Source organism: Octopus bimaculoides, chromosome 21 (assembly GCF_001194135.2).
Source record: "Octopus bimaculoides isolate UCB-OBI-ISO-001 chromosome 21, ASM119413v2, whole genome shotgun sequence".
NCBI lineage: Eukaryota > Metazoa > Mollusca > Cephalopoda > Octopoda > Octopodidae > Octopus > Octopus bimaculoides.
Window position 1 is genome coordinate 40,011,215 of NC_069001.1, and position 12,966 is coordinate 40,024,180.

Below are 12,966 nucleotides of genomic sequence, written 5' to 3' on the forward strand. Positions count from 1 at the left end.
GATAGATGTAAAAAAAATATTTAATAGGGCGATCTTACTGTACGAGTCCTAAATATCGGCCTTTTCCGTAAAAAGTGTCTTCGGCGATCTTTACCAAAGATCGGCTTTTTCCGTAAAAAGTGTTGGAGAGAAACAGCGAAACGACGCCATAAAAGCGAAAGACAAACATAGATCGCCTTTAATAGGTTAATTAGGTTTAAGTTTTATTTATGAAATACAGTTGTTTTAAATTTGCTGCAGAAAGTGGTCTCTCTATCTACGAAGCTATCTCTCTCCACACTCACACACTTATGTGTAATTTAACTTACGGATGCGGTGTGTAGAAAGAGCTCCAACATCTATTAAATCCTTCGTGGCGAATCTTTCATCTGTTGGCATAGTTGTTGATTTCTTTGCCGCCTCTTAATAGATATTCATGTAGGTTTATTTTTATATGTAGATATATCGATATTCTATATATATATATAAGTATTCGTAGAGTCATATATACATTTGCGTTCGCAAAATGAGTTTCGAACTAAATGTAGTGATATATAGGTATTATAATTTCAAATAATTCAACATACATACTGCTGTAAGTTAGATATACATATGTCTCAACAGCTCAACATACATTTTGCTGTGATCTTTCTTCAAGTAAGAAAGTAGAAATTACAAAGAGGAACTGCGACGCTTTCCTCCGCACATAAACTAAACCTAACAAGAAATACACATAAATGTGTGTGTGTGTACAGAACTGAGTTGGTGGTTCGCGTCCTTCGGTAACCTATGGTTACTGAAAACAAATCCACGATAAAACCGGAAACGTTTTTAACCTTAAGAAATAAATCTCTAAGTATCATTATGTTGCTTTTATTCCGTCTCTTATCAGTATTAGCTTTCTGTTATTTATGTTGATATGAGGTGAGAAGAGGGTGGATATAGTTTAGCTCTTATCCAACATTCCCATTAATCAAAGAAAGTGCAGCTGTGAGCGATCTCGTTTTTATTCTGACAAAGTGTATCTAGGATTATATTATCGAAAGCAGAGGTTCTCCGACTATCAAATAGTAGTCACCTGAATCCCACCCACACTCACACTGAAAAATATATTATTGAAAATCCCACCTTCCCCATCGCCTTTATGTTTACAAGACAAAAACAGTTTGTGTCCATGTAAATAGTCTTTCTTCACACTGCTGCTGGCCGAGAGAAAACGAGGTACAATTCAAGAAGAGGGGTCCCGGTGCACGCACCCGAGCAAGCTAGTCGTGACTAGTCGATCCTACAACGACGATCTTAGCGCGAATGCGCAAAACATGTACGAGGGTTTTTTTCTAAAGAAAGTAAATAATTTTTTAAAAACAAAGTAAATAATTTTTTTAAAACAAAGTAAATAAATTACACACTAGCTGTTTTTGGTAAAGAATCCATTAAAAAGTCGGTCTTTCAAAATCTACTGTTGTTCAATGGTATCAGTACATGAGGGACATTATAAGTAATTAGTTTTTGCGTAACCCCTACTAAATTGGTGGACTTGGGCAGATCGTAGAAATAGATGAATCTATGATGTGCAAATACAACGGAAGATGGGATAGAGGGGGATAAAAATAGGTTTTTTAGTCTTTGTACCTGACCGTTATTCTGAAACTCTTCCACCACTTATTAAAAAATTTATCAAACCAGGGACGACTATATATTCTGATTGTTGGAGTGCGTCGTACAATGGGATTACTGAAATAACAGTGACTGTTACGATGTTTTAAGAAAAAAAAAAATGATTTACTTTGTTTTAAAAAAAACCCTCATACATGATTTGCGCTAGATAGGCGTTGTAGGATCGACTAGTCACGACTAGCTAGCGCGAGTGCGCGCACCGGGACCACTCTTCTTGAATAGTACCGAAAACGATTTAAAACAATTTTAATTATATAAAACGTGTTAATTTGTCCGCTCCTTTTCAACCTTCAAGCACTCCACTCACCGCCCGGACTCCTTCAATGAGAAATACTGAACTAATGGTTTCGTTCTTCTTGTTGCCAGCCCCAGTTAATCGCTAACATTCCATTCGTTTTCATCATATTTTCCACAGATTTGTGTTCTGCGTTATTGGGAATAAACATTTCCATCCTGTTTAAGATTGAGAAAGATTTAGCTGATCTTTCTGGCAGCTTTGAACGACTATGTAGCATCTCTCTTGCTGACTTATGTACGCGTCGATGCATGTGCGTATGTCTGCATATGTGAGTGTGTACACACGCACACAGCTATTGAGAGAGAGTTGTGCAATAAGTTTTCATAAGCCTGAAAAGTAACAAGCCTTCCTGAATTCTACATTAGGTTTTGTATGTGTGTGTGTGTGGAAAAAAAAGTCAAGGTAGAAGACGCTAAAATAATTTTATAAAAATTTTGATCTGGGATCTGTGCAGAGCTATCCTTTGATGTAGACTGTTTTTTGTTTGGCTTATATATTGCTCTTGACACCCAAAGCAGGTTAGTATATATATCAGGTTCTCTGAAGCACATGTGAAGTTGCTTTTCACTGTGAAACGTTGTCCCTGTTTGAAGGAGAACTCTGATCCCTCAATTAAATTGATGCATATCCCACAGTTGGGTCTTCCGCATTTTTTTACTAAAAGCTTCTGTGTTGTTGTTGAGCGTATTCGGGCTTGTGTTAGGAGACTTTTCATAGATTTAGGTTGTCTCTTGCTTTTTATGGTGGTGTGTGTTTGGAGGATTAAGTCCATTCTGTGGTCCTTTTTTTAGCAGGGTAATGTTTTGAAGGATTGTGTCGAAGGCTTCATTATTAAGAGGGTTGTGTGTGGAGATGTATGGTAGGGCTTTTGATTGTAAATCCTTCTTTAATTTGGGATGTCTGAGTTCCTGGATGTTGAGTTGAAGGCCATAAAACAATGGCTCAAATAACATCCATCCAACCTACACAAGCATGGAAAAATGGACGTAAAGCAAACAAACTTGCATGAGATATGATGAACAGAGAACTTAATGTGCCAAATCCTTTCAATTTTATTACCCTATGACAATCAGATGGTATATTAGCTGAGCGCCATCTCTAATACTAGCAGCTTTTTTTATAGAGTGAAGCTCTGTAAACTTCCAGTTGATGTTAATGTTTACATGTGATCAATCGTATGTTGTGTAGTTATTGTAAATTTAATGAGTAAAACATGTTTTGATATTTCCATCTTAGTATCTAAATTATCTGGTTGTTGGGCATACTAGTTGATATAGCTTTATTTATTTATTTTTTTGGAAGGTAAGCTATGTTCAAGGACAGACCATCTGATATTGAAGGTAGCACATGAAAGCACGTTTTTTCTTCATCTACCACACATAAAAGACGAATCTTTTGCTTCTATCTATTGTTGTGAGTTTGTTCTAAAGTTACCTCTGTTCATACAAATTGTAGTTTTTTTTTCAAACTCTTGCTTATTTAGACATCATTTTTGAGTAGGATATGTTAACCATTGGTTATGGAAGGGAAATAATTTTTTATATCTATTTTTACATCAACTTAAAACTAACCATTCTAAGATTATTCATCACAATATTAGCAATGTCTTTTTCTTTTCTCCCACCCCACCTCACTGTAACTAACTTTGAAATAACTTCAACTAAATAATTTGTGGTACTTATGACTGGTTAGGAAAGAGTTTATTAATTAGTGCTAAGAAATTTCAACTTTTTATTTTACTACTTTAGCTGAAAAGCGGGTTGAATGAGATCGTTACATTTTACTTGAAGCTTTGCACCATCTTTCTTCCCAGTTCATTCTTTGGTGTTTCTCAATCACCTGATTCATGATCTTCATGCTCCCCTTTGACAACAAGGGTATCTAGAATGTAAAGGGATATAACTAACTAGCACAAGCCACTTCTACAACGTGATATGTCGTGTTTAGTTGTCTCTTTACTAGTGACCTACTACTCTCAAAAGAAGGTTAAACAAATACATTTGCTTTTCCTTCTTTGAGAGTCAATAAAGTTAGTTAACGGACACAAAGTAATCGATTCTATACCCACCACCCATAATGTGCAATCTTGTGACACCAAGTATTCACAGCAACAAAGGAAATCAGTCATGATATTTTTCCTCTTCTCTCTCTCTCTCTTCTATTTTTTTCTTTGAGTGGTTTCTTATAGTTTATAGCTAAATGTGCTTTGGGTACATTTTATTATGCAACTAACATTAGAGAGAATGTTTGTGAAAAAACTGGAGAGTCTTCTTCACCTTGTATCAGTGATTTAATTTCTTTGCAAGACAAACTACATTTGCACCGGCACTTGTAAAGTTTCTTCCATTTGTTCCTACTTCTTTTCTTTGAAATAAAAGTTTGACAATCATGGCCAGAATATCTTTAATCATAGACTTGCTGAATCAAGACTAAACTGAAGCTAAACTACAACACCAAAAAAGATATCATTAGGTAATTAAGTTTTAGATATACATATAGTCTGAATTAGAAAAAAACCAAGGTAGTCATAGATGGAACATCATAGAAATGCTGGGTCGGGGTCAACCAAGTACTAAACAACAACAAAAAAAAATATTTAAATGGAATCCTCAATGTTTCCATTCTTTAACTTATTGATAACCTCACACAACATTTGGTTACACAGAGCAGCATATGGGTTCAACACAATTAGCATCTGTTGCGCAAATGCACTTCCTCTGCTTGCAGCACTCTTAAAATCTTCAAGAGCTCCTTTGTCATCACCTAGAAAAAGCAAAAAACAGATAAAGATGGTGGTGGTGGGGATGAGAATAATAATAATAATCATAATAATAATAATGATGATGTATGTGGAACAAAATCCTGGGCTTGGTTAAAAAAAGGGGCAATTAAAAAAAGAAAGAGAGAGCCTAATAGTAGTAGCCTAAGATCAAGCGATCAAAACCAACAACTCGAGAAAAAATATAAATGGAGAGAATGTATCAGAAAAGTGTAGAGCCTGCAGAAGCTGGAACGAGACAGTGGCACACAGAGTGACAGAATGCCCCAAGTTGGCACAAGAAGAATATAAGAAATGGAGGCACAACCAGGTTGTAAATGTTTTACACTGGAAACTGTGCCAGAAATGGGAATTTGAAGCCAAAAATACATAGTACAATCATCAAGTCAAAAGAGGATTAGAATCAGAGAAATGTAAGACTTTGTGGGACTTTCCTATTCAAATGAACAAAAAGTCAGAAAATAATACACTGGACATAACGATTATAGAGACAGAAAATGGAATATACAAGAAACTTTATTGCTCACAATATATATATCATCACCGTCACACACAAACACACGCAAATAGGTATAGATAAATTGCATGGTGTTGATAGATTGGTAAGATTCATTGCAACAATACACCTGAGTGTATTCATATGTATGCGAAGAACTTACCTTTGTAACGTCGAAGTATTGCACGTTGAACAACAGCTTTACAGACAGCACTGTTACCAGTATTCAGCTCAATGGCTTTATCTAAATCCTCTAAAGCCCCTAAAAGATAAAGACAGAGTGCGTATCTTAATGCTACCATATACAATGCAGGGAGCAATAAAAAAAAAGGAGGTGTGTGTGTGTGTGTGAACATGTGCATGCATGAGCATAAATGCATGTATGTGTGTATCTGTGTATAATAATTTACACACTAATGGCAATTTCCTATATTTCATCTGTCACAAGGCTTATTCAGGACTAAACAACTAAATTCATGTTTACCTTGTATATCACCCTTCAGTCGAAGTGCTTGAGCTCGATTATTGTAACCAGAAGAAAATTGAGGAGCAAGTTGTATAGCCTGAGTAAACATGTGAATTGAAGAATCTATGTTCCCATTTTCAGCTTCCTGAACTCCTCGAACTTCCCAAGACTTAGCTTCTTGCTCAACAGCAGTCAATATTTTAGGTTCTGAAAAAAATAAAGGATTTATCAATATACCACTGTTTTCCTGGTTATTATTATTGTAATTATTCCATGACTGTAGAAACATGAACACATACAATTAGCTGAATTTATTGCATCTTATAACTCCGAGAGTTGGATGATATTAACTGACTTTAGGTTAGATTATTTTTTATTTTGTTTCACACCAATTCAACCACAAGTTTTTGTGATAAATAAAAGATATATGTTGGAGGAATTTAGGTTTAGTAGCTAAGTGATAGGGCCTTTGAATGACAAAAGAGACCCCTGTAGCTGAAGGAAATAAAATAAGGAAATATCAGATATTTTTAGTATCACTGCAGTTTCATCTGGGTGGGGATGCATTTGCTAAAGGTACCAAATAGCTAGATAGTAGTGGTGTTAGCTGTTATATTAGGGTTATGAAGGAGTTTCATGTTGATGGCATCATATATATCTCTTGCTATGAAGCACATTCATTTGAGATCAAAGAAGCATGTGTTATTGAAAGATGCATTCCAGAAGTTTGGGACCTTTGTTAATGTCAAAGTACAAAATATCCTTCAAATTAAGATTCACTGACTCCAATGCATTTGTTGTAACTCTAACCCTAACCACTTCATGAAGACCCCCCCTATGGAAGTCTTCCAAAGTGAAGGTGTCCAGGCCCCTTGTTACAGCCTCCTTCATCTTCTCAATTCTTCGAAACCACTACCCCAGAGGTTCTCCTTCAGCTTGGGGGAACAGTCAAAAGCAGAGAGCAAGGTCTTGACTGTAGGGATGGTGAGAGACAGTGTTGATGCTCATCTCTGTCAAGTAGTCGGTTGTCAGGATAGAATTGTGGACTGGCATTTGTCCTTGGGCAGGTGCTCTGGCCTTTTGCGACAAAATCTCTTCCTTAACACACTAAAAGCATATGGAGATGATGCCCTAGCTGTCGAAAAAACAGGATCATCATGAACTTCCTGGTAGACTTGCTTTACCTGCCCTCTTGTGCCAGCAAAAAAACAGATGCTCATATGAGCAGTCTGGACCATTTCATAAGTTTCTGTGGTGTCTTTCTCCAGTTTAACACAAAACTTTATTACATAGTGAGCTTCCAAATTGTCTTCATGTACTGATTGCATTTTGAAAAATAGTTAGCTGTAACAAGCAGTGTTTAGTAAGATGCTTTCAAAGTGTTGTTACAGCTATCTCCCTTAATCTGGAATAACAAAAGTTGGTGGCAGGTCAGCTTATTAGACGTATAGGAATGATGTGCTAAAATTACAATAATTTAGGACAGTTATAACTGCCTCTCCTAAAAAAAGTTTCAAAATTTCTGCAATGCACTTTGTACATATTAACAACAGGTGAATACTGATTGAGCAGACCTATGAGTAAAAGCACTCCAACCATGACCATCCTGTCTCATTTTTTTCCTGCAAAAATAGTGCATCTCATAGTGTATTATCTAATATCTCCATTTTTAATAGTGACTGTGGAACTAAAAAAACATAAAAGATAAAATAAAATGTTTGATTTTATTTTCAGATAATGTCTCACATGAACTGCTGGTTTATCATAGGTTTTGTAAATAAAACACAAACAGCTGTGACTTTACATAATCTCCACTGATAACAAAAAAAACTTTCATGCCTTATAGATTTCATTTAAAAGTAAATTCATTAGAATTGCATTATAATCAATTATGTTTATACATATGTATGTTCTTATTTCGTTTTATTTCTAGATTTCTTATCAATGAAGGACAAACCAGTTTCTAACCTAGATCCAAGGCTCTTTCACTGGAATTTTTAACATCAACAGGGTATTTGTGCATCATTGTGTATAATAAGTGCAATATTTGGGGTCAGTGCATGTGCAAATTTGTATGCTTTGTTTTATGTTGCATATTTAAATATATGCATATGTATTTAAATGCTTAACTTTTGGAAAGTTTTACCTGCTTTGACAATTCCATTGATGCCTTGTATCTGTAATATTTTAATAAGCTTTCTCCTTTCAGAATCCTAATTTCTCAAGATTGGTATTGAGGCAGTTTGTTACATATTCTAGTGCTCCAGTAATTATGGGGAAAAATCTGAACTTGTAATCCAGGTAGAGTAGCTATAAATAGCTCGGCATAGGTCTTTTTAACTTTGTCACTGATCTTTAGTTTCACACTGGACAACTGATTTTTACTAATGTACTTAGTTTCTCTTCTCTGTCTGCAATCACCATGTCTGGTTTATTCTGTTTGCATTTTCTTGAGGTTTTCACAGGGACATCGCACCAGTACTCTTTCATATTACAGGTGGTATGACCTCTACCATACTATAGGTTCTTATCCCTTTGGCTTCATGATTATCCTTCCAACATATCTCATACAGTTTCTTGACTATAACATCATGTCTCATTGTAAGATAATAACATGATGAAATTTTGGGATGTATGCTAATGATGTGGGTGATATCTTTAGTGTTAACTCCACTTTATTAATGGATTCACTTTAACACTTGGTGCTTAAAATATGTTGCAAAAGGGATATGATATAACACTGAAGAGCAGTCTGGATCGATGTTAAGCCTCTGCCTCCTTCTTTTCATTTTAGGGAGAGGTGGTCTACGTCACTATTGATGATGTGAAAATTATTTGTGCCAATCAGTACCTCCTGAGTTTTCACATCAATGGCTTGGGTCTCATCAAGCAACCAATCAAGTACTCCAAATGTTGGTCTGAGCACTGGTACTGCAAACACCCTAACCCTAACACTAGATAGATTAGCAAGGTTTAATAAGGAAGGGGGGAATAAAAGCGGTGGGGGGGATAAGCGAGGAGGGGGTTAAAAAATCTGAAAAAAGGCAAGACTTCCTTTTTGTACCCTACAAAAACACCCCTTTTTAAAAAAATTTATTATTTTTCTACACAAACCCCCGTTTTCGGCTACGAAGAATACGAATCTGCAAAAAAATTGGCAAAAATTATGATATAAAGGTGATTTGACTGCTATTTCTAGCAGGCTAGCCAACTACGCAGAAGCTGCTTTCATTGCTCGTGTGCGTGGTGTATGTATGCTTGAATCTGTATTTGTGTGTTGGTGGTTTGAAAAGACTCTTCTATTCACAATACCAATTGTCATGATTTTAGTAATAAAGAGACACTAATGTAAATAGTTGTAGTAAAAGTTGTATATCATAAGCTACGCGAAAACTAAAAACCTCATCTTAGCGGCTCAAAGAATGGGCTTCCATCATCACTGAATTGATTTCCATCAACATGTATGTATTTACGTGAATATGTATAATAGTAAACAAAAGAAACGCTTTCAGAAAAGTTATTTGGAGGTTACCTTCATTCCAGTTAATTATTTCAATATCTTCGCTAGCGTTGTACGGATTTTCAGGATTGAAAACTCTATTAAGTACTGCTTTGTCATAGTCGCTGATTGCTGCAACTCGGTCGGTTTTCTCTTCATGCATAATGGCTTGCAAGCAAATAAAAAAATTATAAACAAAACCCTTCTGGTAACCACGATAATATACGAATCGAATACGAAGATTTTAAGAATGGGGTAACCGCAAGGAGGAGAGTTGCTGAAGCGATTTTTGATTGGACAAAAGTTATTGCAGGTGCGTCATTTCCAGTTGTTTAACAGCATGTCACCCGCTAATTCAGCTGTTCTTTGATGAAAAGCTTTCCGTCCAGGACTATCTGTTTTTAGGAGAGTATCTAGAATTGTTTTATCTAATATGTGTTCTCCCCCCCCCCTTTTTTTAAGCTGAGGGGAATTTGATCCGATATTTCTAGCAGTTCAGACGAGCATGTAGAGATTTTCTAGTCTTTAGTAATTGTTTAGTGAGGTCAGTGCTGATAAAGCAGGTAGTACCAAGGACGTTCTAGTCATTACAATTCGTCTTCTCTATTATCTGATGTGTCCATCCTATTCGTTTTAAACCTTACGTTAAATGTATTCTAGCCATCACAGATTATTTAATGTGCCCTTATATGTTTTTTAGATATTGGGGGAGAGGTGCAATGTGAATGATAGTTGGCTGTTATATCAAGTACAGACGTTCCTAATCTGGGGATCGCAAATGAAATTGTTTATTTAGTCCCAAAATGACCTATGTGGATGAATATGTGATAGGCATAAGAGATGCAACACCAAATAATCAATAATCAAAGTAAAATGGTATAACTTTAATAAAACTTTTGGAAAATTACGTATTTTATGTCAATATTAAAGACTGCAGCCCTGGGAGAATTGAGTTGCAGAAATGGGTCGCGCCAGTAAATGTTTACGAAAAGCTGAGGTCGTCGCTCGGGATCAAGGAGTTAAGTTCCCCAGGTTGGAGTAAAAGAACGAGGGTCTACCAATGATTATCTCCCTTTACTCATCTTTCAATGGATTCGAACCGAGTAAGTTTTTCTTTTGTATCTTTCATAAACACTGTATTGTAGTAGACACACTCTAATATGCAGACATATATATATATATCGATAATCTTGAACGAAAGCGGCGTCAGTTAGAAGTACACCAACATTAAAAAGGATGTACCAAAATAATTTGGCCGTCGGCGTAATTAATTGATACAAGTTACGATATTTTTATATATTCAAACCGAAAGATCCTCCTCATAAGTGAATACGCACACCTATTTTATATATAATTAGATATATATTTATTTAGAGAGAGAGATTTGGGTTTAAGATGATTGAGTTGTAAATACAAATTAAAAGTGATTTTGTTACACAAGATTAAAGACATTCGTTGATGTTTAGAAAGCAATGTCGAGACTTTTTTTTTTCTTTTGTTAGGCTTTTAATTAATGTAAGAACGTCAGAATTAGGCGAAGTTTTGTCTAATTCTATTTAACTTTCTGTTAGCGAACTTCTGACTTTTGTACATGGTTTTTGGTGTTGGTCCTGGCCGAGAAGACTCCATCCGTGACCATCCCGCTTTTTTTGTATCTAAAATTCTTTTTTCTTTTTTTCTTTTGCATGACGATAGAATGTGATTTGAATGAAATTTGGTTCCAACCGTTTTATAACAGCTTCCAGCGAAATAGACTGTTTCAGTTAATATTTAAATAATAAATTAGATGATTTTAGTAAAGTGATGAACTTGTCTCATTATTAAAATTTGTTTGGGACTTCGGTTCTTCTTTAGAAGTTTACCTCTCCAAGAAAATGACGCTTACTTGTTAAAAAAGTTACGAAAATGGGAAATATGTCTAAAAAAAATTAGGAAGATTAATGTATTTTTAAATATTTTATACAAAAAAAAATAATAATATAAGGAAAACGGACAGTCGCGAATCTAAACAAGAACGTGGGACGATAACTGACTTTCTACCAGTCAGGTATTATTACTGATAAAGGGGCCCTCGACAATATCATCTGCGAATTGTAAGAATTCACAATCTTTTTCTTAAAACTCAGTTTATAACTAATATATACTATTATGTTAAATTTTGTTCCTGAACGGGAAATATCATAAAATGGGCGAAGGTAAAGCGAGTCCATCTAACACTAAACCAGTAAAAAAATATCTGATTAAAAACTATCAAGAATTTGCAAACGATATTGTCAGGTCCCTCGTTATTAATTTGATATATCGTCCCACAGGTCTGTTGAGATTCGCCCGTTTCCCCTTCTTTCTTTTGTAGTATAAAAGATCTAAAAATAGATGAATCTTCCTAATTTTTTTGCATACTTCATTTATTTTGGATATATTTCCCATTTTTCATCATATTTTTTTGGCGTCATTTTCTTGGAGAGGTTCGCTTCTAAAGAAACGCCAAGACTTCTTAGGGGGCATCGTTTCTTATCGTGTGCGACCGATGCATTCAACGTTGAATTGATATTTTTCTTTTTTCTTCGCTCTTGATTGTGTGTGTGTTTTTTTTTTAGATTTTATATTTGTATTTTAATGTATAGAATAAGAGTTAAAATAAGGCTAAATAGATCTTTTATTTTTCACTTGTTTCAGTCATTAGAACGTGGCCCATGACGAGGCACCGTCTCGAAGAATTTTAGTCGAAGCGACCCCCATACTTAGTTTTTCTTTTATTTCTTTCTAAATGAAATTCTGCAGATAGTAAAATGTTTTTAAATCATTCTTCCTCCTCCCCCTGACTCTGTTATCAGTAACTTCTGTAACTTTATGATCAATGATATTCCAGCAAAAACTGTCCTGTCTTTATTATAAAACAGCAGGTTGTAATTTGAGGAAGCTAACACTTGGTCATACAAATCTGCTGAAAATAGCAGCTAAATCTACCACAATTACATTATACTGTCCAGACAGGAGTCATAATGATCAACATAATTCTTTATATAAAATCTGTAGAATTATCATGACTGAATTAAGAGTGCATAACAGCAAAAAACTTTACTTTGATCCAATATGGGAAGGCATTTGCACGAGCACATGGCCTGCCAGATAGATATGGTAGTCAAATTTCCCTCAAATCACATCCTACCATCTTAAATTAGAAAACATAGTTCTGGATATACGAACAAATGTGATACACAATCAGGAGTTGTGGGGTCATTGCATGAAAGCTTCAACTTCTGCTTCCTATCTTTATATTAAAACTAATCATATTTTATTGGTTTCAGTGGTATCAAAAGGGGAACAATGTAGTTATTATGAAATGAGCTTGTTAATCATACAGCCTCACCTACATTCACCAAGTCTAGGACTTTTTTTTTTTTTATTATGGTGTTAGCCAAGATGAAGGGACTCTGTTCATTAGTTCTGCAAGTTGTCTGACCGTCGGATTCGTGTGATAGGACAGCTATAAGTTGAGGTCCAGTGTCATACCTATTATATATTTATAAGAATATCTCTGACTGTTCTCAGAGAACTAATGAACAGAGTCCTTTTATCGTGGCTAATACCAAAAACAATTTTTAAAAAAGGTCTTGGACTTATGAATACAGGTGAGGTTGTGTGATTAAGAAGTTCATTTCGTAACTTCATTGTTCGCCTTATGATTCCACTGAAACCAATAACAGAATTATTTAAAATTAAAAAATAAATAAAATCGCTTTTATTTATTTACCTTTTTTTTTTTTTTTTT

At 35.0% G+C, this 12,966-nt stretch overlaps 3 protein-coding genes across 7 annotated transcripts in view; 1 reads left to right on the top strand and 2 right to left on the bottom strand.

Annotated features, from left to right (window-relative positions):
• LOC106882275 (uncharacterized) overlaps nt 1-4,204 on the bottom strand; it is a 14,578-nt gene extending 10,374 nt beyond the window's left edge. The window contains exon 1 of the mRNA XM_014932893.2: nt 309-4,204. Within this exon, the coding sequence (XP_014788379.1) occupies nt 309-378 (70 nt within the window). The 5' untranslated portion in view covers nt 379-4,204. The remainder of the gene's footprint in view (nt 1-308) is intronic.
• The window catches only part of LOC106882273 (twinkle mtDNA helicase), a 93,475-nt gene that overhangs the window by 45,919 nt on the left and 34,590 nt on the right, over nt 1-12,966 (top strand). For 4 of the 5 annotated variants that reach the window (XM_014932887.2, XM_014932891.2, XM_014932889.2 and 1 more), the window contains exon 1: nt 9,730-10,297. The exons of the other annotated variant lie outside the window; for it this stretch is intronic. The gene's annotated coding sequence lies outside the window, so the exon portion shown is untranslated. Of the gene's footprint in view, nt 1-9,729; nt 10,298-12,966 lie in introns of those variants that run through there. 5 annotated transcript variants of the gene reach the window in all.
• Nucleotides 4,546-9,548, bottom strand: LOC106882274 (tetratricopeptide repeat protein 36). The gene is made up of 4 exons (XM_014932892.2): nt 9,228-9,548; nt 5,714-5,902; nt 5,393-5,491; nt 4,546-4,717 (listed from the first exon to the last, which is right to left on the bottom strand). The coding sequence occupies exons 1-4, from the start codon at nt 9,355-9,357 to the stop codon at nt 4,551-4,553; spliced, it is 585 nt and encodes a 194-aa protein (XP_014788378.1). The 5' UTR covers nt 9,358-9,548; the 3' UTR covers nt 4,546-4,550.

What these genes read in the sequence shown, in the direction of transcription:
- LOC106882274 (XM_014932892.2), bottom strand. Translation starts at nt 9,357, where the DNA reads ATGCATGAAGAGAAAACCGACCGAGTTGCAGCAATCAGCGACTATGAC. An exon ending in AATAATTAACTGGAATGAAG is followed by an intron (nt 5,903 to 9,227) that starts GTAACCTCCAAA and finishes TATTTTTTTCAG; the next exon opens with AACCTAAAATATTGACTGCT. An exon ending in ACTGAAGGGTGATATACAAG is followed by an intron (nt 5,492 to 5,713) that starts GTAAACATGAAT and finishes TTTATCTTTTAG; the next exon opens with GGGCTTTAGAGGATTTAGAT.